Source organism: Orcinus orca, chromosome 1 (genome assembly GCF_937001465.1).
Source record: "Orcinus orca chromosome 1, mOrcOrc1.1, whole genome shotgun sequence".
In the NCBI taxonomy this organism is placed as follows: Eukaryota; Metazoa; Chordata; class Mammalia; order Artiodactyla; family Delphinidae; genus Orcinus; species Orcinus orca.
The window spans coordinates 211,560,437-211,585,674 of record NC_064559.1 but is presented as its reverse complement, the minus strand read 5'-3'; the positions used below and the strand labels follow the sequence as shown (position 1 = coordinate 211,585,674).

The following is a 25,238-nucleotide window of genomic DNA, read 5'->3' as shown; positions in this document are numbered from 1 at the left end:
TCCTGTAATTAGAATTGGGAGCACAGAAAACCCTTTGGCTTTGAAGTGTGTTTGGACCCCCAGTGGGCAGCCTGTGTGCTGCCTTGAGCTCTGGTTCAGATGCATGGTGGTTTTCGCGGAGCTGTGGGGAGCTGGGCGGCAGCTCACGGCAGCCTCCCCAGTGAATTTCTGTCTTCCCCGCCATCACCAGCTCCGTGTGCCCTTGGGAGGTGTTGACAAATGGGCTTAAAAGTCTTCTTTTGGAGGATCTTATCCTTAACGGGTTAGAGAGTGGTTTCCAAGTTCCCTCGCTCTGGCGTGAGCCGAGGCTCAGCTCCGGGTGGCGCTCACACGCGCCCTGGGGCTCCACGTGGGTGACACTGGACCGCAGGGCCGGCTTCTGTGGGCAGCCCTTTGCGTCCCCAAGGACGGCGAGTGGCCGCTGCTGAGCCTGTGCAGCTGGGCACCTTGCGGGTCCACGGTGACCGAGCGCGTTGAGGGTCTGGGCTGGCTTCGTAACCCGGCTTTTGTCTGGGAAGCAGGAGGAAAGGGCCTGAAATGCCTACACTTCATCTCTCTTTTGAGGTCTCTCAACTTGTCGCAGTGGGGCAGGTGTTATTGTTTTTTAATGCCATTTCCGATAAAGAAAAAATTAAAAATTTAAGCTATCACCCTGAGTTTTACTGTTCCTCCTGCCGTCGTGTGATGCCACTTTTAAATGCAAAGATGAGAGCGTCTGAGGTGTGTGCAGGGTCGCTGCAGCCTGCGTGTGTGTTTCGTCCTTGTCTGGCTGACGGCGCTGCCCCCCACCCCCAGCTGCCTCTGCCTCCCTCTGAGGTGTGGAAGGCGGGAGAGACGAGAACCCGGGTCCCCAGCTCCCGTTCTGGCCGCGTCTCTGACTCTAGCGTGGGTACCGAGAGGCCAGGACGGCCTCCTGGGCTGGGGTGGGAGGCGGATGGCCCCCTCTGTCTGAAGGGAAGCCCTGGCCCGTTGGGGTCACACGCCATCTCTCTGGCTCTGCACACACCGCTGTCCTGTTGGATTTCATTTACAAAATAACATTTGATCGAAGGTGAAGAGGTGACCCCAGCAGAGCCTTGACCCCAGTGTGCGGTCGTGTGCCTGCAAAGCCAGCCCTGGTGTCTTACCTTCAGGTTAAAAAGCCCTCGTGGGAGGGGCCTCCTAGGACTCCCTTCCCGGCCCTCCTCCTGCCCCCGGGGGTGTGTGGGAGTTGGTGTCAGGCTCTGGAGGGCCGGGAGACCCCCATGCTGTGCAGAGATTGGCCGCCTGTCCCCTTTGGGTGGGTACATCTTGGGGATGTTTTTACTTAGATTCTGAAGATGGGGACAGTGCTCCCTGGACAGGAAAAATCCTGATGTGGAGAGAAACGGGGAGCTCCTGACATGGGCAGTTTGGACCCCAAGAACGTCGTGAGCGGCCTCCTCTACCCCCGAGGATGGTTCAGGCTCTGTGGTCCCTGCGAGGTGGGCTGCTGGGAGGGTCTGCTCCCGTGGACTGAGCACGGGGCTCCCCTAAGTGGGATGGGGCGTGTGGGCGGTGGACCTCGTCCTCCGAGGGCCTCCCGGGGCCCAGGGAGCTGGGTGCCAGCCAGGGGGAGGGGTCGTTTGAGAGCAGAGAGTCCTCGTCTCTCCCCCCCGGCTGCCTCTTTGGAAGCCCCCCATCCTGCACGGTCAGCACTGGAATTTGGGTCTGGTGGGCGGAGTGCTGAGAGCAACACCGATTCCCTCCTGCCTCTCAGGATGCACGGATTGGGGGCGCTCGGGGGTCCATCACGTGCCCTCGCCTGGGGCTGGGCCTCTTTACTGGCGTCGTGTCTGTGTGTCAGTGAAGTCAACTCTGAGGTTGGGCTGTGGTTGACCCGTGGGTGTCATGGCAGTGCCCTCGGGACGCTGATGGTGGCCGGGATCTGGGCCTTTCTTCTGGGCATGGAGCTCCTGGGCCTTCGAGTCCCTCCACAGAACTGACCAGCCCGCAGCACCTGTGTCACCTTTTCCAGGACCCCGGCCCCCAGGTTCCCGGTCCTCCTTCCGTCCTGGCTCACGCACCCACCCTCCCGAGGCTCCTGCTCAGGCGAGCTGTGATGCGTAGCTCGCGGCAGGGCCTGGCGCATGGCAAGCAGGCTTTCTGTGCACAGAGACCTGGGGTCTCGGGCTCCCAGCCCCAGGCCCGGCGGCTCCTCCCGCGGGAGTGGGGGGCGGGTGAGATGGCGGAGCCAAGTCTGGGGACGCGTTCCCGCCTCGGCCTCCTGTAGTGTGTCCTCCAGGGTGGGACACTGAGCAGCCCGAGGCCTCAGCTGCCCTGGGCCCCCAGGTGCTCCGCCATCTGCCGCCCCCTCCGCTCGCAGCCGAGGCCTAGGGTCCCGAGACCTCAGGAGACCCTCGGCCGGCATCACGTCGGCGTTTGGAGGAGCGGAAGGCCCTTCACTGGAAGGACGTGGGAGGCTGCTGTGTCCCGGCAGCCTCTGATCCTGGCTCAGCGCCCCCGGCCAGCGTCCGCATCGGTGCCCGGACTGATGGGACCAGGCGGGGCTGGGGGCTCTCTCCCCAGGGCCTGTCCCAGGGCCACCTGGGAGCCACCCCACCAGCCTGCCAGGTTTAGGGCTCTGCTCAGTGAAAGGCCTGCCAGGTCCCCGCTGACTCCCGGCTGCCCCGGGCCCGGGCTTCTCTCTGAGGCTCTCACCTGGAGCAGGTGAAAGATCACACACGAGAGTGCCGTGTTATGCGTGTGTGCAGGCTACACGCCCCTACACGCCCGTCCGCTCGTGTGTGCCCCGATCTTGTCCTGGTCCGAGCACGGCAGGTGTCAGCTGTGAGTCCGGGGGCGTGTGGGGGGGTGCCCTGGAGGTTTAAGCAGCAGAGGGTGGCCCTGGCCCCCACCCGGCATGGCATGCAGCTCGGAGGAGGAGGCCAGTGGAGGGGGCCTGGGGCCCGCAAGGCACGGGGGCTGTGTCCCCAGGGGCGGTGAGGGAGACGCCGTGGGTGTGGTGAGGCGCCCACGGAACCCCTGGCGGCAGTTGTGGGTGTGAGCAGAGGGGCCAGGGACAGGCTGGCATCTGGGCACGGACGTGGGGCGGGGGGCAGAACAGGAGAAGGTAGGGGCGGCGGGGTGGCTGGTGACCCGGCAGAGCTGCTGCCCGGCCCGTGTGCCCGCTGCTGCATCGGGGCCCTTGTCTGGGGACAGCGCCCATGCGTCCTGGTGGCTCCTGCGTCAGAGGCTTGTTGGGGGTCAAGGGTGAGGCCGACCTTCCCGAGGGGCCTTGGTGGGGTGAGGGCCGCGTGGGGCACGGTGGTGTCCAGCCCCGCCCCTCCCGCTGCCCCGTAAACTGTCCTCTTCCTCTCAGGCTGGTTCTTAGTCACCCTCCAGAAGGGCGGCCCCAGTGCCCTGTGCTGCCTGCCGGCTTTCTCTCTTGTTCTGGATGGCGAGGCCTGTTGGCCCTCCTCCCTCTCTGCCCAGGGGCTGGAGGCCTGGCGACCACTATGCCCCCCCCACCTCCCCGGCCGGTCAGGGCGCTGGGAAAGACGCTGTCCCTCACCACCCCTCAAGGACATTGTCCTAAGAGTAGAATGAGCCCCAGAACAGCTTCATGTTCTTGGGGTTCTGGTGTTTGGGGTTTTTTTTGTAAAGTCCTTTTAACAGTTACTTTCCAGTGACCGCTAAGGAAAAGAAAAGGTTCCGTTCCACCCTGCCTGGTCCAGCGGGGGACTTCCCCTGATTTTCTGATGCTAAAAGGGAGGTTTTGCAGGGGTGTGGGAGGCCTTGTGCAGCAGGGCTGGTGGCGGGTCCGTGACGTGGCGAGGACTGTAGGGCCACCGGAGGCCTCCCCGTGTCGGGGCTGATGTCCAGGGTCTTCAGGGACACCCCTTCCCAGAGCCCCGCCCCGCCCCTCCCGTCCCCTCCCTGCATTCTCCTCCACAGGAGGGTTGGTGGGGGGGTGGGTGGGAGGACCTCCCTCTGGGAGCCAGGCCAAAGGTCCCTCCTTGCGGAGGGAATGCGGACCCCTCCATCGAGAGCCGCTGAGGTCTGGTTCCCAGGGGAGGGGCAGCGACTGTTTCCTTAGAAAAGTCTTAACTTATTCTCATCGATGGTGTGGAAATAACAGAAAAGGTGACCCATTTAAGTTTAAAAAAAATCAAAGCAAATCTGTAAAACTGCTATTTTCACTTCATTTTGGGGTTTGGGGTTGTCTTGCAAAGTTAATCCGCTTCCTCTGTACCACAGTAATCAGAAAATAGGTTAATTTAAGCATAATATGAAACATGAATTATCACGTGGAAAATATTAATGGTACTTACAAAAATAGCTCTGCAGTTTCTAGAACTGTGAAATCTGCAGGACCGTCCATGACGCAGCCCTTGGGCTGATTTAGAGGTAGTGGTCCCAAGCGTGGGGGCTGAGAGCTGCGCTGTAGGAGACGTGGGTGCTGTTGGCAGGACTTTGTCACAAAGCCTAGGTGGGATGCGGTGGCCCGGAGCCCCACCATCGCCCCGGGGAGCCACACTCTCTCCTCTGCGGCCTCCCTCTGAGGCGAGGCGGGCATCCCTGCAGGAAGGAGCCTGCGATTCCCTGCTGCGCCCACCCCGGGCAGGGGTTCAGGGGCCCAGCAGGGCTGGCCCCGGTCTTGGCGGTGGGTCCACGTGGCTGCAGGAGCGGGGCTGACTGCCCGCCCCTCGAGCTGCTGCGGTCCCTGTGGGCAACAGGCTCACCCCGGGCGGGAGAGTCCAGCAGAGCGGGGTGGGGGGGGTCGCTCTGCGGGGTGCCATGTGCCTGCCCGGCGCTGGTGCCCACCCACATGCACAGCTTCTCTCTGTGTCTGCTCCGCTCCGGCTGCGTCTCTTTGGGTGTTCCCATCCTGTGCTCCTCACGTGTAGGGTCTGTGGGAGTCTGCCCCTCTTAGGGGTCCGTGCAGGTCCATGGTTATGGGTTCTTGAGGGACTTTCCCCTGCATGGTGGGCGGGGGCCCCAGGCCCTTGTTGGTCGTGGTGGGCCTCCTGGGCCAGCACGTGACGTGGGCATGTCCTCCTGGGCTCAGCTCCACACTGCCACGGGGACGCTCGCTTGTCTTCTCCGGTGTCAGAGTGTGCGGACTGGGGTTCCGGGGCTGAGAAGCGGGGCTGGAGGCTGCTTCCCCCTCCGATCTCCGGGAATCCCAGCCTCAACGGCTGTGACAGCTCCACCTCCACCGGGGTTCAGAGAGGTGGGGATGGGTTGCTTTGAAGGCCCCATGCTGCCCAGCAGGAACTTTTCATCTCTGTTTGTGGTCCTGGCTGTTTTTCTGCTGATCAGTTAAATGACGGGAAAATTGCAGAATGAGCAGCTGGACCGTGGGGAGCTCTGAATGTCACGGAGAGACCCCAGGCTCCCTGGCCGGCCGCTGGCCGCCTGCCCCCCGCCCCTGCCCCACGGGGGTCTCCCCGGGACCCCCGCCTCGAGCCCCCGCCGGGCTGCGGTCATTGACACTCACCTGTCCCTGCTCTGGGGGACAAATCACCTTGGGTCCTGTCCTGGGGCTTGGAAGTCTCAGGAATGCTTCCAGTGTGTTTCTTGCTCCTCACCTAGAATCCGGGTGACAGACCCTCAGTGCTGCCTCAACTCCAGACCAGCAGTGACTTTCTAATTCAGAAATATCAGTTAGGAGTGGAATTCCGTGTTAAGATTCAGTTAGAAATAGATGTGTTGTATTAAGATTCCTAGACTTTTTCTTTTCTTTTTTTTGTAAGATTGTTATGTTTTTTTTTTTAAACGTGCTTTTCGTATGCCGTCTGTAACTTTTAAAAAATGCTCCCTTAGACACGTTTTTGCCGATTTGTACATTTGTAAGAACGTCTCTCACCGCTTTTCTGAGGCCTCAGTCTTGGGGGTGCAGGCTCGTTCTTGCGGGTGGAAGGCCCCTGAGGTTGGGGGCCGGGGTGGGGGGACTGCTTTGCCTTCCGAGTGGCTTGTAAGATGGTGATGGGGCCACAGGTGATGCCGAGTTGATCCCCCAGAGGGTGCTGCCCCTGGGTGCCGACCTGGGCGTGCCCACGTGCCCATGTCTTGCCAGGGGACCTAGGTCTTCAGCTGCTGAGGGTCGGGGCACAGAGCGGGGAGGGCCAGAGGGCGGGTGCTGGTGGGGGGAAGCGGGTGGATGCCGGCCAGCGCGCTGAAGGTTCTCCTGCCCCCTGCTGTGTGAGGTGGTGGCCTGAGCAGCGCCCTCTGACCCTACCTGTGAAGTGGCACCAGGCTTGAGAGAGCCAGCCGGGGTGGGGCTTCCGGGGCGCCCACTGCCAGGACGCCAGGCCACAGGGTTTGGGAGGCGGGGGCTGGGGTGGGCCTCAGGACCTCGGGGCCGCCCTCCGTGTCGAGCCTCTGCACTTGTGTGCAGCCCCACACCCACCCGCCATGGGACCCTGGCCAGGGCCACGTTGTCACCCTGGACATGCCCTGGCTGCCCGGCCAGGTGCCCAGTGGATGCCAGCCCCGCCGGGACCTTGCCTGACCCCTGACGCCGTCTCGGTGCCATGGACCTTGAGCGGCTCCCCGGGCTCCTCAGTCAGGAACCCTCGATCCTCAGTGGTTGGGTTTTTCAACCAACAGTTCCTCTTATTTTTCTAATAGATATTTTTAGTAATAGCTTTGTTGAGATGTAATTCGCGTGCCAGAAAATGCGCCCTTTCTAAGAGTATGAGCCAGTGAGTTTTAGTATATGCCACCCATCACCGTCGTCTAATTTTAGGACGTTTCCATCACCCTGAAAGAAACCCGTGCCCCGTGGGCCCCCCATCACCCAGCACCCACCGATGCACTTCCTGTCTGCGGAATCTCCTGTTCTGGACGTTTCACGGGAATGGGACCATGTGGCCTCTCACATCTACTCCTCTCACCGGGCGCTGTGTCCTCACGGCTCCACTGTGTCGCGTGTCTGTGCCTCACTCCTCGTCAAGGCCGAGCGATACTCGGTGTGTGGATGGACGGGACCACGTTTTGTTTTTTCATTCACCCACTGACGGACATTTGGCTGTTACGAATAATGCTGCTTTGAATACTCGTGTCTGATGTTTTTGTGGGTGTGTTTTCAGTAATCTTGAGTACAGGCCCAGGAGTGGAGTTGCTGGCCTGTACGGCAGTTCTGTAGACTGTTCCATGGCGACGGTAGCTCTGTTCCTCCACCAGCAGCACACAGTGTTCCGGTTTCTCCACATCCTCACCGCCGCTTTTTTTTTTTTTTTTTTTTTTTTTTTTTGTGGTACGTGGGCCTCTCACTGTTGTGGCCTCTCCCGTTGCGGAGCGCAGGCTCCGGACGCGCAGGCTTAGCGGCCATGGCTCATGGGCCCAGCTGCTCCGCAGCATGTGGGATCTTCCCGGACCGGGGCACGAACCCGCGTCCCCTGCATCGGCAGGCGGACTCTCGACCACTGCACCACCAGGGAAGCCCCCTCTCACCGACGCTTTGTAGCGTCCATCCTTTCAACAATTACAGCCGTCCTAGTGAGTGTGAAGGGGCACCTCATGGTGTTTTTTTAAATTCTGAGATGGTTGTAGGTTCACCTGCAGGCGTACGAGGTGACAGGTATTCCCGTGCACTTGGTCTAGATTCTGGTACCAGGTGTGAGTCCCTCTTTCTAGTCCTCTCGGGTGTTTACCGGGGGTCACAGGGTGGTTCTACACCAGCTTTCCTGGCAGCTGCCCCGGGTCACATCCCTGCCAGCGGCGCGCAGGCTCCCGATTTCCCTGAATCCTCACGACACTTGCTTTCTGGTTGTGATCGTCGCCATCCTGACGGGTGTGAGGTGCGTTTCGCTGATGGTCAGTGACGCTGAGCGTGTCTTCGCGTGCTTGCGCTTGCTGGCCGTGTGCGCCGCCTTGGGAGCAATGCCTGTCCAGGGCCTTCGCCCTTGAGATGGCTTGTTTTTGTCTCGAGTTTCCGTTCTCATGTGCTCTGGATCCAGGTCCCTTATCAGAGGTGATTGCAGAGGTTTTTTTCCGTTGTGCGTGCTGTCTCCTCGCCTTCTCGATGGCGTCCTTTGAAGCGCAAATGTTCTGATGCTGCTGAATTCCCCCTTCGCTGCTTCATCTTTGGTTCCTGTGCTTTGGTGTCATCTAAGCGGCTCACTGGGGGTGGGGCTCACACCGTCGGAGCCCTCATGGTTCCTCCAGACGCTTCACCTTCAGGTTTTCTCTGAGATGGTTTGAGGAAGCAGTTTATCGTAGGGGAGCTGCACAGAAACAGTCTCGGCCTTAGGGAGCCGGGAGCCGGGAGGGCCCTCCCCTGGCCGCCCTCACCCCGAGAGCCCGGTGAGGACGTGAGGAGCAGAGGGGAGGTTTGGCTTGTGTCCTTTCAAGGACCCGCTTTCCAGCCGTGTGGAAAATGAGCTCATAACGGTGGCAGCGCAGGTCCAGCAGCCCCTGACGCCCAAGCCGGGCTGCGCTCGGCCGCCTTCGTCCTGACCGGTGGCCCGTGGGCGGGGCCTCGCCGCGGCGGCTCTCTCCGATCTCGGTCTTCTGGGCGTTTGGGTGATCCTGCTGCTCCCCCCCCCCCCCCGCACTGGCCTGGGGGGAGGTGCCGTGGGCTCTGGACCATCGTCACAGCTTCCTGGAGCAGTTGGTGTTGCAGGTTGGCGGCCAGTGGTCTCGCCCCTCCGCTTCTGCCTTCTGCACGGGACCGGCAGCAGTCACTCTCCCCACGCCCACCCGGTCCTCCCGGCGCGTCCCAAAGCCCTTCCCTGAAATCCCTGAAGTGAGAGCCGCCTTGGACGGTGGGTGAGGCGCTCTCGCGGCCCCTAGCACAGCCTGCCTGGGCCTTTGGTGCAGAATCTGTCGGACTGTGAGCTGGCAAAGGGGAGCCGCTGCCTGCAGGTCGGCTCTGAGGCTGGCTGCTCTCCCAGCACACTCGCCGCCGCCTGGTGAAGAGGTGGAGGGGGGGTGGGTGGGGAGGGGATGATATAGGGGGTGCAGGCAGGTATGTTGCACAGCAGGGCACGTGCCTCTGGAGGACACCCCCAGCTCTGTGCGAGCTTCCCCTGGAAGGTGTGCGCTCACAGCCGAGAGGTGGGGACGTGGCCCCTCGTGTTGATCTGTGGGGGCTGCTCGCTGCCTCTGGGGAGAGGCTGGCGCTCTTCCTGTATCTGCTGGCTGGGCTGGGTCAGCCTGGGGTCCGGGGGGCAGGGGGTGACACCGAGGCTGATGTCCTTCTAACAAGTTGACGACCAGGGTCTGGCGGCTGGACAGTGCGTGTCGCCTCCTGGCCGAGCACAGTGCCTGGCCGGACCCTCATCCGGGCCTGGTCCCCGAGGTGGCAGAACTCCCGCCCCCAGCAAAGAGTTGGGGGAGCCAAGTGTCGTTTCCTCCGTGGGGCAGGTCTTCCGTCCAGGCCGTGCTCCTTGGCCAGCGGCGCAGGTCTCACTGGGTGGACGCGCCCACCTGGCCCCCCAGACACATTGTCTAGTGCTGTTGGACCAGAGGGCGTGTGGGGACCAGCCGCCCTCAGCCCTGCAGAGCGCCCAGGGCAGCGGGCATCCTGGCCTTAGGCCCCGAGGCCAGAGGGGACGCCTCTGTGCTGCGAGAAAACAGACCGATCCAGCCCGGGGAGGGGGGTGGTTACCGCTCTCCTCTGGCTGCCAGTGCGCGGCCTGCACAGCTGAGCTTCGCATGTGCACGACCCTGAGCAGGTGTGTGTGCCCCCTGGGGGTGCAGGGAGGCCCCTCATCCTGACGGCCTGGGGCGCCCTGGACAGACGCCTGCCTCCATGCAGGTGGCGGATCTCAGGGCAGCGCGGCGCCCGTCTGGGCGGGTGGAGCCTTGTCACCTGCACGTCCCACAAGGGCTCACAGATGCAGTCGTGGACCTGAGCAGGGAGGTGACTGAGTGGCCGCTTGCTCCAGCCGGGCAGCCGCCTGGGTGGCATGCACTCCCACGTGCTCCATGCTGGGCCCAGCCCTGGCAGCCCCGCTGCGCCGTGTTCAGGCGGCATCTCCCTCAGCCCTGCCTGCATGTCTGTGTTCGAGGCCTGAGTCTGAGCCTTCCTCTCTGAGCCCCGGGCCCTTTGGGGCTGGTCCTGCCCTTGCTGCTGGGCTTCTCTTGCTGTGTCCCGTGCAGGTTAGCGCTGGGCGGCTCTGTGCCCTGCTGGTCCCCGGCTCTGCATTGCAGTTAGTGGGATCCGCCCTTCTGTACTGCTAGGGTCGCCCCAGAGCTGGGAACGTGGGGGGTGGTATGCCCCAGCGCTGTGTGTGTGCGGACGTCACGCCGTGCGCTCAGGCCTCAGCCCGGTGCCACGAGCTGCATCTGGAACGTTCTTTCTCCTTTCTTTCCTCCCCCACGTACGTTGTCGCTTTCTGTTTTAAGATGTCCAAGGTGTAGGGCATAAGAAACAGAGCGCGGCACGGCAGGGCAGGCCCATGGGGTGGGGACTGCCAGCATCCGGGGGCTCCTGAGGTCCCCAGATGTGCAGGCCAGGGCCCAGCGTCCAGGCCCTCGTGCTGCCAGGCCCTGGGGCTCTCAGTGCAGCACTGGGGGTGGGGACTCAGAAACCCAGGGTGAGCTTTGTCTTCGATGGCCCAAAGCCCTCCTTCCGCCCCTTCCCCACCTCTGGGCCTTAGCACAGGGTGTAGGCTGCTCCGCCAGTGGGGTCCAGGGCCTGCTGCCTGCAGGGAGGAGCCCCCCAGGTTTGCCTGGCTGGGCTGGCCTGCAGGGCTTTTGGGGCTCAGGCACTAAGTATGGCCCTTGGGAGCACGAGGTGGGGGACGCTGGAAGCCCCCCCGGCCCGGTCTGCCTGCTGCTGTTGCGCTGGTCTCTGGCGGTGGCCACAGTCCCAGCAGCCGTCCACACTCCACTCCACCCATATCCAGCGGGCCCCACGGTTTGGTGCCTCTGACTTGGCTGACGCTCCTGGCCTGGCCGGACATGAAAGTCACAGGAGTGACAGCACTCCCAAATCGTACCCCCAAATCCTTGCAGACGTACACAGGTCCCTGGGTGACACACAGACCCCACAGTGGGGAGCGCCCTACGGGCAGACGCGTGTCCTGTCCTCCGTGGTGACGGACACGCATGGCCGCTGAGCAGTCCTGGGTGGCGGCACCCTGTGGCGGTGGGGTGTCTCCTGGGACCCACGTCTTGGCGCTGTCCCTACAGGCTTCTCAGTCAGGCAGCACCCCCACCCCCCGCGCTGGGGCATGTGCACGGGGCACGTGCTCCCACCCGGGTCCTCGTTTGTGGGGAAGTGGCCATGGGCGCCCAGCCCCACTGCCGGGGAGCGTCCTGGGCTTCGAGGCGCCCAGCGGGGTCAGGAGCCGGAGGCCACAGGCTCACCTCCTCGCACGGGGGGACATGCGGCCATGGCCGCGCACAGCTCTGTCCCCGACTGCCTGCTGTCGCTGGCCCGTCCTTCCCAGGGCTTTGAGGAGGCCGCACTCCCTCGGGGCCCTGGCAGCCCTGTGCCCGCCCAGCCTCGCTCCACAAGCCCCTCTTCCGCTGCTTCCTCGTTTTCGTAACCGGTCGGCTGCGCATCATGGAGGGTGCACCGGGGTCCGGAGTCTCAGGGGCTGCTCGGCTTCCCGAGTTGCCTCCCCGCGTCCTGGGTGGACCAGGGCTCGGGGTGAGGCGGGGGCAGGAGGCTCCGGCCCTTCTCCCAAGTGGGAAGCCGCCTCTGCCGCGCGGCTCATCTGACACCCGCCACGAGGCTCCCTGAGGTTTCTCGGAATCGGAGGAGCCGGCGGGGCCGCTGTGGCTTCTCTCCCTTGAGAACTGGGCTCAGACAGGAAACCCCACCCTTGTGGGTGTCGCCCGGTCTAGGCATCACCACGACTCCTTTCCCCTGAAAAGCAGCACCAAGTGGGTCTCTCTTTCCTGAGTGTTTTCAGGTCTGAGCAGACGGTCCCTGCTGTCTGTGGGACCCCCGAACCGTCTCCTGGGGCTGGGTGGGCAGGCTGTTTGTTGGGACAGCTGCCCTGTGCGGGGACCGACCCACAGGTCTGGGGCCCGAGGGCTACACGTTGCCTGGAGCAGAGTTAGGGAGCCTGGCTCCCTGCGCACACACCCACGTGTGCCGGCTCCTTCACCCTGGGGGGCCTGGCCCAGCCTGGCCCCCTGTCTCTTGAGTTCTGTGGTGATGGCTCTGCTGACCCTCGGGTCAGTTCTGGGGTTCAGTATTTTCTCCAAGTGCCCCCTGGGGCAGAAGGAGCCCCTCCCCCATCCACCCCACCCCTCTTGAGGTCTGGCCTGGGGGTGATGGGCACTGTCCCCCAGCCCCTCGCCCTCAGTGGCCTCCCGGATACGCCCAGGCTCCGGCCGGGGCGGGGTGGGGGAGGCACCGTCCGTCCTCCAAAGACTGTTCTGTTTTCTTGGGGAGGGACCCTGTGTCCTCAGGACTCTGGTGCCAGCAGACTGGGGGGAAGTTTGACACCAGCCCAGGAGGCCACTTGGGCCACAGCGTCCGGCAGACACAACGCTCGGCTGCTGGGCCCGGGGTCGCTGTCCCAAGCTTCCTTCCCTGACAGCAAGACTTGGGAAAGTCGAGGGGACTTCCTTGCCAAACTGAACACAGTTCATTTTGGGAATGTTCTTTCAGGCGGGGAGGGGGCACGGCCCAGGGCTGCCCTGCCAGCCTAGCGTGCAGCTGCCCCAGGCCCCATGTGGTGAAGTCCAGAACTCTGGGGGTGCTGCGTGGCGCCCCTGGAAAGCTCTGCGTGGTGCCGACAGGGCCCTATACTCGGCCAGCGAGCCTGCCTGCCGGGCTGCCTCTTCCAGACCGGCGGTGGCCTGAGGGTAGGGGCAGGGGTCCCTCCTGCTGTCTTGCACCAGTGCCCGGTGGGCGTGTGTGCGGCACTGCTGTGGGGCCGGGCCTGCCCTGGGTGATGAGTCGGGCAGGGTGTACGCGTCCCTGGACACGACTCGTACTCAGCTGCGTCTGAGACTGGGCCCTGGGGGACCCCTCGCAACCTGCCAACGGGAACTTCTGTGTTGCTCACAGGTCTCCGAGCCCCCGGCCTCCGTAAGAAAAGCAGACGACGCCCCCTCCCAGCACCCCACACCCTCCGAGAAGGACAAGCAGTCTGGCTGGCTGCGGACTCTGGCCGGCTCCTCCAGCAAGGTGCCGTGTGGCCCGGGCGTGCGGGGCGGGCGCGCGGGGCGGCCTGGGCCCCAGCCTCTGACGGCGCCTCTCTCCCGACAGAGCCTGGGCTGCATCCACCCTCGCCAGCGCCTCTCTGCCTTCCGACCCTGGTCCCCTGCGGTTTCTGCGAGTGACAAAGAGCTCTCCCCACACCTCCCAGCCCTGATTCGAGACAGGTGAGTACCCGCCAGCTCTGATGGGCATGTCTGCGTCCCAGCTCAGCCTGACCCTGCTGTGGGGCCCCGAACCAGTCGGGGAAGCAGGTTCCCGCTTTAATCATCACTGAGCTCGACGGGCACATGGTCTGGAGGCTGTGTGTCAGATCCCCAGCCCCCCGGTTGAGGCAGCTGCAGAAGTGCTGGTTCTTTGATGGCATGGGGGGTGGGGGGGGGACGCTAGGATTTTCTGTGGCGTCTGGAGTTGGCCGCGCGCTCTACGTTGGCTGTGGCCTGTCCCACGTATGGTGGCTGGTCGCCGTGTTGCAGCTCCCCCAGGGCCCCGGGCTGTAGTGTCTGCTCCCTTGCACGGTCCATGGGAGCCGGGGCCGCGATGTGGGGTGGTGTGCAGCGGAGGTGCGGAGACGTGCAGGGGCACAGGGGCGGGGTGAGGGGCCGCGAGGGGCAGATGCCGAGGCCCCGATGCCCGCCACACCCCTGCAGCTTTTACTCCTACAAGAGTTTTGAGACGGGCGTGGCCCCCAACGTGGCCCTAGCACCGCCAGCCCAGCACAAGGTGGCGAGCAGCCCGCCCTGCGCCACGGTCGTCTCCCGGGCCCCCGAGCCCGTCACCAGCTGCGTCCAGCCTCGGAAGCGGAAGCTGACAGTGGACACCCCTGGAGCCCCGGAGACGCCGGCACCCGGGCCTGCCCCCGAGGAGGAGAAGGACTCGGAGGCCGAGGTGGAGGTGGAGGGAAGAGAGGAGTGTGAGTGCGGCCGCAAACCTGCCCCGGGGCGGCGGGGGCGCCCGCCCGTTCTTCCGGGGGCGGCCCCTGCTGACCCGCGCCCCCGCCGCCTGCCTTGCAGTCACCTCCTCGCTGTCCTCGCTGTCCTCCCCGTCCTTTACCTCATCCGGCTCCGCCAAGGACCTGAGCTCCCCGGGCCTGCTCGCCCTGCCTGCGGCGCCCGGCGCCCCCGATGCCGCGGCCCCCGCCGACGCCCCAAGCAGCGGGCTGGAGGCCGAGCTGGAGCATCTGCGGCAGGCCCTGGAGGGCGGCCTGGACACCAAGGAAGCCAAAGAGAAGTTCCTGCACGAGGTGGTGAAGATGCGCGTGAAGCAGGAGGAGAAGCTGAGCGCCGCGCTGCAGGCCAAGCGCAGCCTCCACCAGGTGGGGCGGGCGGGGGCCGGCGGGGGCACGAGTGTGCGGGGAAGGAGCGGGCGCTGCCCCGCCGGCCCCTTGCGCGCCGGTTCCGGGCCGCTCCACCCGGGACTGCTTCCTTTCCCGGCGGGGGCTGGAGGCCCTGCGGTTGTGCCATTGGCCCCCTGGTCGCCTTGTGCGCCACCTTGTGGGGGGCGGGGCTGTCACCCCAGGGCTCAGCTGCATTCACACCTCAGCCGGCGTCTGACACGTGGCCCCAGCACAGCACAGCCCTGCCAGCCCCGAGAGCCCCATTTCCACCACTCTCTCAGAAACCCGCACCAGTTCCCTGGTTCTGGTTGGAGGTGTGGCTCCCCACATGCATCTTCATGAGCGTGTTGGAGGCCGGGGCTGAGACCCCGAAAAGGGCCGCCGCCTCTCCTTCTGGCTGCGTAGGGTCCCCGGGGCCCCCAGATGGCACCGTGCCTGGGGGAGCCCCCTCCCCCGGCCGCAGGGACTCCCCCCGGGCTGTGCACGGTGGGCACCGGAGGGCCGGGGCCAGAGAGGCCTGGCGTGAGGGCGCCCCTGAGCCGGCGCCCTCGCCCCAGGAGCTGGAGTTCCTGCGCGTGGCCAAGAAGGAGAAGCTGCGGGAGGCCACGGAGGCCAAGCGCAGCCTTCGGAAGGAGATCGAGCGGCTCCGGGCTGAGAATGAGAAGAAGATGAAGGAGGCCAACGAGGCGCGGCTCCGCCTGAAGCGGGAACTGGAGCAGGCGCGGCAGGCGCGCGTGTGCGACAAGGGCTGTGAGGCCGGCCGCCTGCGGGCCAAGTACTCGGCCCAGGTATGTGGGCTGTCCGGCCGGGGAGGACACGTGCACCGTCCATCAGCATCTCAGGGTCCCTCCCCTCCTCGCGGGGCCGCCCCGGGCGTGGGGAGCCTGCAGGCCGACCTGGCCCTGCTGGGCTTTGGGGTCCTCCTTCCACGGGGGTGTCCTGGCCCCAGGCTCTCCTCACCTCCTGTCCTGGGGGGAGGGCCGCACCCATACCCGCACCCATACCCGCACCCTCACCCTCACACACTGTTAAAAGTCTCAGCCTGTCCCAGTTGGCCACCCTGCCTGGCCTGGGGTCGGGAGACGGGGTCCCGTCTCACGGCCATCTCCGGGGCCCGGGCCGGGGCCCAGGAGGCTGAGAGGTGCCCCGAGGCCTCCGCACTTGGGGCTCGGGTAGTTCCCCAACTCGGGGTCTCCGCGGGCAGAGTTGGTGCCGCCCGGGAAGCTCCCCCAGGCCCTGCCAGGCTCACCAGCCCGGGTCCAGTGGGCGGCGGGCGGGGCGAGCCTGTGATGGGCCGGAGGGTCAGGCCGGGGCCGGGGCGGCGGCCAGGTGGGGAGCGGGCCCGGCTAACGCGGGGCGTCCCCTTCCAGATCGAGGACCTGCAGGTGAAGCTGCAGCACGCGGAGGCCGATCGCGAGCAGCTGCGGGCTGACCTCCTGCGGGAGCGGGAGGCCCGGGAGCACCTGGAGAAGGTGGTGAAGGGGCTGCAGGAGCAGCTGTGGCCACGGCCCCGCTCTGAGGCCACGGGCGGCGAGAGCACGGCCGAGCTGGAGCCCTAGCCGGACCCACTGTCTGCTGCGCGGGGCGGACGCCGCAGGGTGGGCGGGCGGGCGGGCAGGTGGGCGGCGGGGCTGGGGGCTCCGTGCCGGCGGGGCCGCTCCCTACCCCCCACCCCGGCCCCCCCAGCCCCGGTCCATATAGCACAACGTCTTACTGTGCCTAGAACCAAGCAAGTGTTTGGAACCACATACTTTTGGAATCCACTGCAAAATTTTCTACTGGCCAAGGTCAAGCAAGCACGCCGGTCCCCACCTGCAGCCGGCGTCGAGGCCAGCTCGGTAGCTGCAGCTGGCGCTCCGCTTGCCGGATCGTTCTAACATTTACACTTTTGTGATAAGCTATTTAAAACCCATAAGGAGACTTGATATTCAAAGAAATCAACATGTTTTTTAATGACTAACTTTTAAAAGCCCCACCCACACGTGACGCCACCTGAGGACCCGCAAGGGAGCCAGGGTGGCAGCCGCCCTGCCCCTCGAAGCCATCACAGCTCATCCCGCGCCCGCGGCCGCGTGACAACACAAAGGGTTTTTCTCCAGAGTCTATTTTTTCAGCCACAAGGAACCCCGTCTCCTGTGCTGCCACCGGGAAGGGCACGGAGAGCACCGCGCAGGCACGATGAGCTGGAACACTGCCGCCTTACCCGCCCGCCGCTCCGGCCCGCCTTCCACAGGTGTGTCCGCAGGTGTGCTTGGAGGCGACGGGAGATGGGTCCACGCTGGCTGGGCACACGCGCCCTCGACCAGGCAACCCTCTCAATTCGGCAAACGTTGCTCCTTCTGTTTGGGGACTGAGGCTGCAGCATTGGAACAAAACACAGCATTATTTCACTTCTTGTTTGTTCGTTCATTTAAACGTATATTTAGAACTGCACTTTGTCAAAAATCTTCCCTTCTCTTTTTATTCCCCAGTTAACTGAGGTTTTTACTTTCAAATACTGCAAACCGATTTATAGAGCATTCACATCCTAAGTGCTCAAGTGTTTAGAAACCCCTCTGGTGCTTGGTTGAACAAGGGAATCACACGAAAACGAAAATGCAAAAACTGAACTTCGGGGGGTAGTTCTGTGCCTTCCAGCATCTTGTACAGCAAACCCTGACTTGTCTTTTTACCCCCAAAATATGTCTTCAGTAGCTATTGAATCTGCCACTATCACAATGAGTTACTTGCATTTATTCCAAATAATCTCGTTTACTCTCAACTGTATGCGAATTGTATAAGGTTTCTTATGCCCAAGCTTGAAAAATGATTTCCCAGTAGACGAGGTGGCTGCCCGTCCTAAAATCATGGTATTTATTTACATGGAGAGATCTTACCAGAACCCTCTGCCCGAGTCCGTTCCAGCACCCCGGCAGCTGCGAGCGTGGCCGGGGGTGGTGCCGCAACCGCCGAGTGGAGCGGAGACCGGGTGACGGCATCGTCGGTGGGGTTTTGCCCTTGGTTTACTGGGTGGGGGCCGGGTGCTGCCGGCCTCCCTTCTAAAGTGCAATGCAAAAGGGACATCGTGTATATGCAGCGTTTGTTTGGTTGTTGTTGTTTGTTTTTTGTTTCTTTTTTGTTTTTTAATTTTTTTGCTTCTGTTTTTCTTTGCAGTTATTAAATCTGTATGCATGGAATTTAAAACCTCTGCCATACGTATATCCACCGATGGGCATTATTACCGTGTCGTGTAGAGGGTCGGTTGTGTCACGCAACACTCAGAATGCTGTGTTTAGCTTTGTTTTTCCAGAGTTGTGTTTTTGCGGTCATTTCTTCAAGGGAAAGTAAATGATGTAGTTGGAGCAAAGCGTGAAGCGTGTGTCAGTGTGCTTCTGTGCGGCTGTGCTCTGTTGCCAAGTCTGAAAATCCGTAGTGAGATCGCAGGGCCCCCGGGACCCGCCCGAGGCCACCTGCTTTGCTCCGTTTACTTTCTGAGTTTTTAGGCTCCAGAGGGAGATACATTTTTCCAAGTTGCGAGTGGGGGCCGCTGCGCCTCCTTGCCCGCGCTCTGTCCCCTCCGGTCACCCGCACGTCTCGGCCATCGGGTCTACGCCGCCACTGTCCGGCTTGGTCCCCAGATGTCGGGAAGAGCTGGAGGTGGGGTGGTGGACTCAGGCCCGCCCCGAGGTCCCTTGGCCTGCCAGCGCCGTTGGCGGCCCCTGGGCGAGGCCGGCCATGGGGCTGTCCACGCTTGTCCTCGGGGGCAGGGTCCCCGGGCTCCTGCCGTGCGGCTGCAGTTGGAGTTTCTTTGCTGAAGAGGCACTCTCCCGTAGGCTGTTGACTCTCCCCGTGTGTAATACCCATTATCGAAATGATCGTGTATTCAGTTTAATCACTCATTATTTCTATGCTGAAAGAAGACTTTTAACGAAGGGAAAAAACAACAGCAATAACATTCATTATCTATGGAGCAGCTAACTCACTCACATGATATCTTGCTTTTCGTACAGAACTCGCCGATGTACAAAGCGACCATGTAAATACTTTTTCCTCTGATACTCGTGTATCATACGTATACGTGGTGGGTCCTTTGCCGGATCTCTCTTCTTACCTGGTAGCTGTCTTGTTTTCTGGGTTATTTCTACCTGAGGCAGAACATGCCCACCGGCTCGAGCCGGTTTTCTGGGCGACACCGCCCGCCGCGCCCACCAGGCTCGGGGAGGCCATCTTGTTCTTGCTTTAAGTCAGGAGTCACAAATGACACTTTTTTTTTCAATTAAGGAAAAAAACCACAGCTCCACCCTCGTACCCGCCAGGAGCGTCTGCATCACCGTCCCCTTCTCTCCTTTGCTGCTGCTAATGACAATATGATGACTTACTCACTATTCGAAAACTATTTTTATGTAATTAATGTATGCTTTCTTGTTTATAAATGCCTGATTTAAAAAGAAAAAAACAGCTTGGCATATTTCTCTATTTCTCTGTGTACCCGTTAGTCCTTTGGCGCCCCTCCCCAAACAGATGACATCGTAAGATAAAGGACTCGCTCGCCTGGCCACCCCAGAACCCCTCCTCTCCAGCCACCATCTAGGCCTGAGCCCAGGAAGGGGCGCCTGTCTTCCGGTCGATCAGACCCTGGGGCCTTTCAGTCTCCACTGAACCCAAGTGGACACGGGGCACAAGCGGGCAGGTCCCAGCTGGGGCGCCCTCCATCCCTCTCCCTCCAGGTCACGCCAAGCTGCGGCTCCTCCTTGTACTGTGGGCGTCGGCTGGGGGCCCTTCCTGGCCTGTCCCCCATGGGGCCTGGAGGCCGGCCCCCCCACCCCGGGGTAGACGGCCAGCTCCCTGCAGAGTTGCCCCATGTCTTTAACGGGGAGGGGGCCAGGTGGCATCAGAACCGCAGACCCCAATGTGCTGCCCTGAAGGATGAGCAGAGGGCCACCAGCCGCCTGCCCGACTACCTAGGGGCTTCCCCAGGACCGCCGCGCCCCCGGTTCTGGGCCCCAGAGTGCCACCTCACTAAGGCTTCCTTTGGCCACCCAGGTCCGGCCTCCCAGCCCAGGCCGTGGGGCCTCCCAGGTCACCTGGAGAAAACGCACCGCAGCCTGGGAGGGCTCCCGGGTCCCTACTCCTCCCCCCAGCCTTGGGAAGCCCCCCAGACCTGGGCCCAGAAGTGCTCCCCTGGAGCCCCCAGGGAGGGGGGACACGAAGGGCTGCAGTGTGGAAGCATAAGCCCACTCCGCCCAGGCCAGGCTGGGGCGGGGACAGCTGGGCCCAGGAGAAAGCAGCCCCGAGGTCCAGGGTCATGGGGTGCCACCTAGGGGCGGGGACAGGTCAGGGGAAGGGAGGTGGGCGGGGCCCTAAGCTGTAGCCCCGCCCCTCCCGCCCGCGCAGTGGACCCGAGAGCGCTGCCTGGGGCCCTGGGCCCGATGCCCTCTGCCCCCCTCGCTGCAGGTGTCACCTGGGCTTGACTCCTGTCCCTCTCAGGAGTGGCCTTCCACTGAGCTGTAGGGCCATCAGTTAGAATCTGAGGGCCCCCTTCCCCGGGCAGGGCTGGATCCTGGGGCACTGCCCTGCAAGATATGAGGCAGGCACGGCCCCCAGGGAGCGCTCCTGGCCCACGCACCCAGAGCGGGGAGGAGAGAGGGAGAAAGGCCGGTGGCCAGACACTGTGTCCACGTTACTGGGCCGTGCGGTCCCTCGTCCACCTGACCGCTGCCTCTGCCTGGACATCCAGGGTGCCGCGCAGCACTATCTTCTGGGGTCTCCTGAGTGGTCAGCCGTCCACTGCGGCCCGTCGGGGGTCCTGCAGGCATGGACGCCAGTTGAGGGCAGCTGAGGCCCTGCCACTCCCAATGCTGGACACGGACGTCGTCCTCACGACCTCCACTGAGCCCAGCAGGGTTGGGTGGTGTGACTGGGGGTGATGTCCGGTGTCCAGATCTGCCGCCCCTGCGGGGCATTGTCACCACTGAGTGGGCGCCATGTGCTTCACAGTCTGCACTTGTCCCCAGAGCTGACGTGAGGCCTCATTCTGGGCTCCGCCTGGCGACGGCCTCTCCTCACCCTCCCCCAGAGCATCTCTGGCCGCTAGCGCCCAGCCCCTCGGCCCCTGGCTCTACCCCGGCTCCCCGCTCGGGCGGTCCACGTAACACCCATGGTCCTGACGGCCAGGGAAATGGGTGGGGGGAGGTGTTCCCGAGGGAGACTGGGGGCCCTCTGGGGCTGGGGGAGTGCAGTGGGTGTGCAGTCTGGGGGTGTCCTCACGGCCAGCGTGGTGCTCAGCCCGTCGGGGGCCTGGAGCTGGGCCGGTGGCAGCTCCCGGGGGCTCCGGGCTCAGCGGTCTTCCTGCGCTGCCCTGGGCTTCCCTCTGGGTTCACCTCTGGGTGGGACCTGATGGCATTAAAGGGCTCTGGGCACCCCCGGCCCAGAGAAGACAGGATGGGAGCCGTCTGAGCTCAGAACCCCCTTCCCGAGCCCATGCTGAAGGGGTCAGGGCACCCCGAGGGCTCAGAGAGAGGAGATCAGACCCTCGGGGAGGGAGGGACCCCTCCTCGGGAATTCCTGGCAGCCCCATGCCCCACCCCCCCACCTCTGAGTCCCCAGGCTTGGGACTGTCACACCAGCAAGGGCCTCTGTAGGGACCCACGGGGCCATCCCCCAGCCTGGCCTTTGCCCAGGGCCCTGGTTTGGAGAAAGTGTCCCTGCACCGGCAGCTCTCGGCGGGCCCCCCGCCCACGTTGGGGCCAGTTCCCAAGTCCCCCCGAGGCCTGGGGTGACGTGAGCCCAGGGCGGGGTGCTCCTGAGAACCTCCTCGGCTCCCCAGCTTCTGTCCCTGCCCCGTGGCTCCCACCCCCCGGCTTTCACTTCTGCTCCGTCACTGGCAGCTGCGGGCCCCACCCCGGCCCCCTGGGCTCTCAGCTGTGCCTGCCTGTGTCTTGGGGTCCTCACCCCTCTAGTCTGCCGGTCCCAGAGCCACAGTCTGGCCCCCCCAGCCCCTACCCAGCGTCCTGTGGTCAAAGGGGCCAACCGCAGGCCGAGCGCTGGGCCCTTATCCGGGGAGGCGGATGCCAGGCGCGCCCTCATGGAAAGAGGAAGCCGCCTGCCCTTTACAGCAACAGCTGGCACAGCCCATCCTCCCTTCCCCGAGCCCCTGGCCCTCGGTGTGGCCCCCACCCAGCTTCCACCCCACCCACACCTCCAGCAGAGCGCAGCTGTGGCCAGCAGCCGCCTCCCTGGCCCACCTGGCCCCAGACCCCAACCTGCCCCTGCCCCCTCGTCTCTGCCTGTCCTGTCGCAGGGTCACCCCTTCTTGCTGGCCAGGAAGAGAACTGTGGGAGGGCTCCACGAGCGGGTCTAAGATTAGGGCGGTTCACGAGACCCCTGAGGCCTCCTTCCCACACTGTGCTCACCAGGCCGCTGGGCAGCTGGTGGCCCACCGGGGCTGGCCAGGAGCCCTGGCCGCACTCTGGGTGACCTGGGTAGTCCCCCCTCTCCCCGCAGGGAGGTGGAATCCCCTAGGGAACAGGGACGCTGGCTCATCCCCCAGGAAAGTCTGTGTGCCCTCAGGAAAGGGTGGGGCTGTCAGCAGAATGTGAAACCAGGGCCTCGGAAGTGACCCTGAACCCCTCCCCACAGAAACCCACTGTGCTCTGGGGGGCAGCAGCCCTGCACCCTCCTGTCTGCCCACCCACTGACGGGCGACCCTGGGAAGGATACGGGGACAGAACTTTGGGGACCTGGATGCCTGCCGGCCCCTGCCCCCAAGGATTGAGGACGTGCGCCTGCAGGGCCATCTGTGCCCAGGCCTGTGCCAGAGGCCAGGGCCGCTGGGGCTCCTAGCCCTGGAGCAGGTGGCCGCACAGCAGGGGGGTGGGCAGGCAGGTGGAGTCAGCCCGACCTGGCTTGTCGTGGAGCGTCCTGTGCCAGGCAGGTGTCCGGCCGGGCTGGGGTCGGGCCTTCCTGCTCTGTGCCCGGCCTGGAAGCCCCTGCAGGCAGGAAGCTCGGCCCAAGCTCTCTCCCAGGTCACTCCTGCTGCCGTGGAGTCCTGTTCCGGAAACCTCCAGGGATAGGGCACCTTGTGTGGGAGGGAGCCTGAGGTTGCCTTCTCTGCAAGGCCCCCATCACAGCACTCATGTCCAAGGCCACCTGAGTCCTGCAAAACCCAAGCAGAGAGGGGAGGCAGGTACCTGGCAGCGCCCCGTCACCGGTGCCCCCTGCAGCCCCAGAGAGGCAGGTGGCATCGGGTACCCCCTGCACCCAGGCAGGCCGTGGGCGCGGCTCTGCAGTCTACAACCTGGCGTGTAGGGAAAGCCCTGGCAGCGCGCGCTTAGTGTCGGGGTGCCCACCCTCCCCCTCCTCAGCCCCTCAGGTTTCCTCCCCCCACCCCTCCCCCACGCTCAGAACCCTCTGGTCCCTCCACCGAGTCAGGAGAAGCAGGTGCCGCTGGGCGGCAAGTGCGCACCGACTTGCATCAGGGCCCACCCCACAGGCCTTCCTGGGCTCCATCCTCTGCGGCCCTGGGGTCCCCAGGCCCACGGCGAGGGTGCGGGTGGGGGCCTGCCTGGAAGGAAGCCCTGCATCCTGAAACCCTCCAAAACCAAACCTCCCTGTTCTGGCCGGGCGGGTGGGGCGGGGCCAGCTGGTGACCCTGGCCGGGCCTAGTGCGCGGCCAGCCTGGGCGCGCTGCGTCAGGCATCCAGGGCTGTGCTCACGGTGCCCTCCGCGGGGCTCCCAGCCAGAGCGGCTGGCAGTGGGACCACCGGACAGATGCTCACCTGTGAGCACGAGAAAGCGTCAGACACGGGGCAGCGGTGGAGAAGACCCCCCACCCTGCCCAGTGAGCAGGACACAGGGCCCAGGAGCTCCGCTGGAGAAGAGGAAGGGGCTGAGCCACCAGGGCTGGGGTCAGAGACCCAGGTCCTCAGGCCCAGGACGGCTGCGGCACCTCGTCTGGGGCAGGGGTCTCCTGGCCTTGGGGGGCAGGTTCTGCTCGGGCGAGCGGCTGCGGGGCTGGGGCCGGGAGGAGAGCACCGGTGCGCCTGCTCTACACGCCCGGGGCCGGACTCGTGGAGGCGCCACCGAGAGGCCCAAGTGACCCAGTGCTGCGGCTGGCGCCGAGTGGGCAGCAGAGCCCAGGCAGCCAGGCCGGGTCATCCTGTTTCCCTCCCCTCTCCTCTGTTCTGCGTACACCTGGGGTTCCATCGGGCGCCAGAGGGCTGCAAGAGCCGGGCAGGATGGCGAGTCCCCATGAGTCCAAACCCCCACCCTGCTCTGCCCTCGGCGGGGCCTTGACCTGGGGGACGTGTGGCCCACACCCCAACTTCCTGTTTCTAAGAAAAAACAGTCCCAGAAAAGGCTCTGGTGGTTTGTGGAGGAGGTTCCCTGCCAAGGCCGGGCCGGGGAAGGGTGGTGTTGCGTCCAGAGGGCTGCAGCCGGCGCAGCCAGGCAGGTGTCACTGGCCGCGTCACTGGGGCGTCTGCCGTTCCCCACAACTGCTTCCCCGGCGGGAAGGCAGCGGCTGCTCCAACACGCCCGGTGTTGGGAGGCCCAGCTGGTCGGGGCTCCTCCGCCCAGTGCGGCCTCCCTGCAGGCACCCCTGCCAGGACACGGGCCTCGCCCCCGCCTTCCTGCGCCCCCGTGCCTGAGGTTGGCACTGGGCCGGGTGCCCGGGCCTTCCCCCAGCCCCGGTTTACGCGGCACCCGCGAGACCGCGTCTCGGCCAGACGCCAGGGTGGCCCCCGGCCCTGGAGGTACCATCCCGCCTTGTCGGAGGCAGACTAGGCTCCTCCCCTTGCCCCGCCCACCCTGGGGGGAAGGGCGGGGGCGGAGAAGCCCCTGGAGAATTATAATGCTGGTTCCCAACATTCCAAATTCCTGCTCCTTCCGGCTTGGCCGGAAGCCGGGCTGGGGTGGGGGGAGGCGTTGGCGCGCGGGCTGGGTGCGGAGGCCTGTGGTAGGCCCTTTTGGGGTGAACCTAAGCCCCTTTGCCGCCTGCTTTGCACGCGGCTCCGGGTTCCCGGTCCGGAGTCTAGGGGTGCGGGTCGGGGGCCACGCCCTGCTGGGCCAAGGCTGCGCGCCACCCCAGGAGGCCTCTCCCAAGTCACGCGGGTCTCGGACGCCCAGCAAACGTGCCGATGGGGGTGCAGAGCGCGAACCCGAGATGCACCCCCAGCACGGGGTGTCCGTGTGGGGCCCGGCACCCAATGAATCAGGCAGCGAGTAGGTGTCTCCGCCGGAGTGAGTCACCCGGAGGGTGTGCGCCCCTCGTGGGCGGTGCTAGGAGCCTGGGGGGCGGGCTGCGGGGACAGGGGCGGTGGGTTACGCCCTGCCCAGGAAGGCCCTGCTCCAGTCGGGACAGGGCAGATCCCCCCACTTCCTTCCCCGGAGCTGCCTCCTGAGATCCAGCGAGGCTGGAGAGGGGAGGCTGCTGCGCCCCATCTCCGCAGTCGAGGGGGCTTCCCCAGCAGAGCCGGGGCGGCGGGAACGCAGGCGGCCGGGGTCGGGAATGGCCGCACAGCTGCCGCGACCCCGCCCCGTGGCCTCAGTTTCCGATTACGCGTCTACAGAAACCCCGACGCGGCCCCCGGGCCCCGCCGCTCGGTTTCACTTCCCCTCCCCCTTCCCGGCGGGGGACGCGGGGCTCTGTCCGCCTCCGATTCCGACGGGGGTGGGCACGGCGGCGCTTCCGGCCGTGGGGCGGGGTCGGAGATGGGGTTACGACGGGGCGGCCCGCCCCCGCCTAGGCCCCTCCTCTCCACGCCTGCGCCGGGCGCGGGGGTGGGGCCGCGCGTTCCCCCGCCGCCGCGAGGTCGACCCCTCCACCCACCG

General features: G+C 64.7%; 1 protein-coding gene and 1 long non-coding RNA gene across 2 annotated transcripts in view; one reads left to right on the top strand and one right to left on the bottom strand.

Annotated features, from left to right (window-relative positions):
- SKI (SKI proto-oncogene) overlaps positions 1–17,782 on the top strand; it is a 59,121-nt gene extending 41,339 nt beyond the window's left edge. Inside the window, exons 2-7 of the mRNA XM_033432720.2 lie at positions 12,944–13,063; positions 13,145–13,260; positions 13,744–14,006; positions 14,107–14,408; positions 14,987–15,217; positions 15,800–17,782. Coding sequence (XP_033288611.1) covers positions 12,944–13,063; positions 13,145–13,260; positions 13,744–14,006; positions 14,107–14,408; positions 14,987–15,217; positions 15,800–15,988 — 1,221 coding nt within the window. The 3' untranslated portion in view covers positions 15,989–17,782. The remainder of the gene's footprint in view (positions 1–12,943; positions 13,064–13,144; positions 13,261–13,743; positions 14,007–14,106; positions 14,409–14,986; positions 15,218–15,799) is intronic.
- LOC125961749 (uncharacterized) lies at positions 17,508–22,730 on the bottom strand. The gene is made up of 2 exons (XR_007472719.1): positions 20,676–22,730; positions 17,508–20,360 (listed from the first exon to the last, which is right to left on the bottom strand). It is a non-coding gene; the product is annotated as an uncharacterized LOC125961749 (long non-coding RNA).
- Between the last annotated feature and the right edge of the window lie 2,508 nt (positions 22,731–25,238).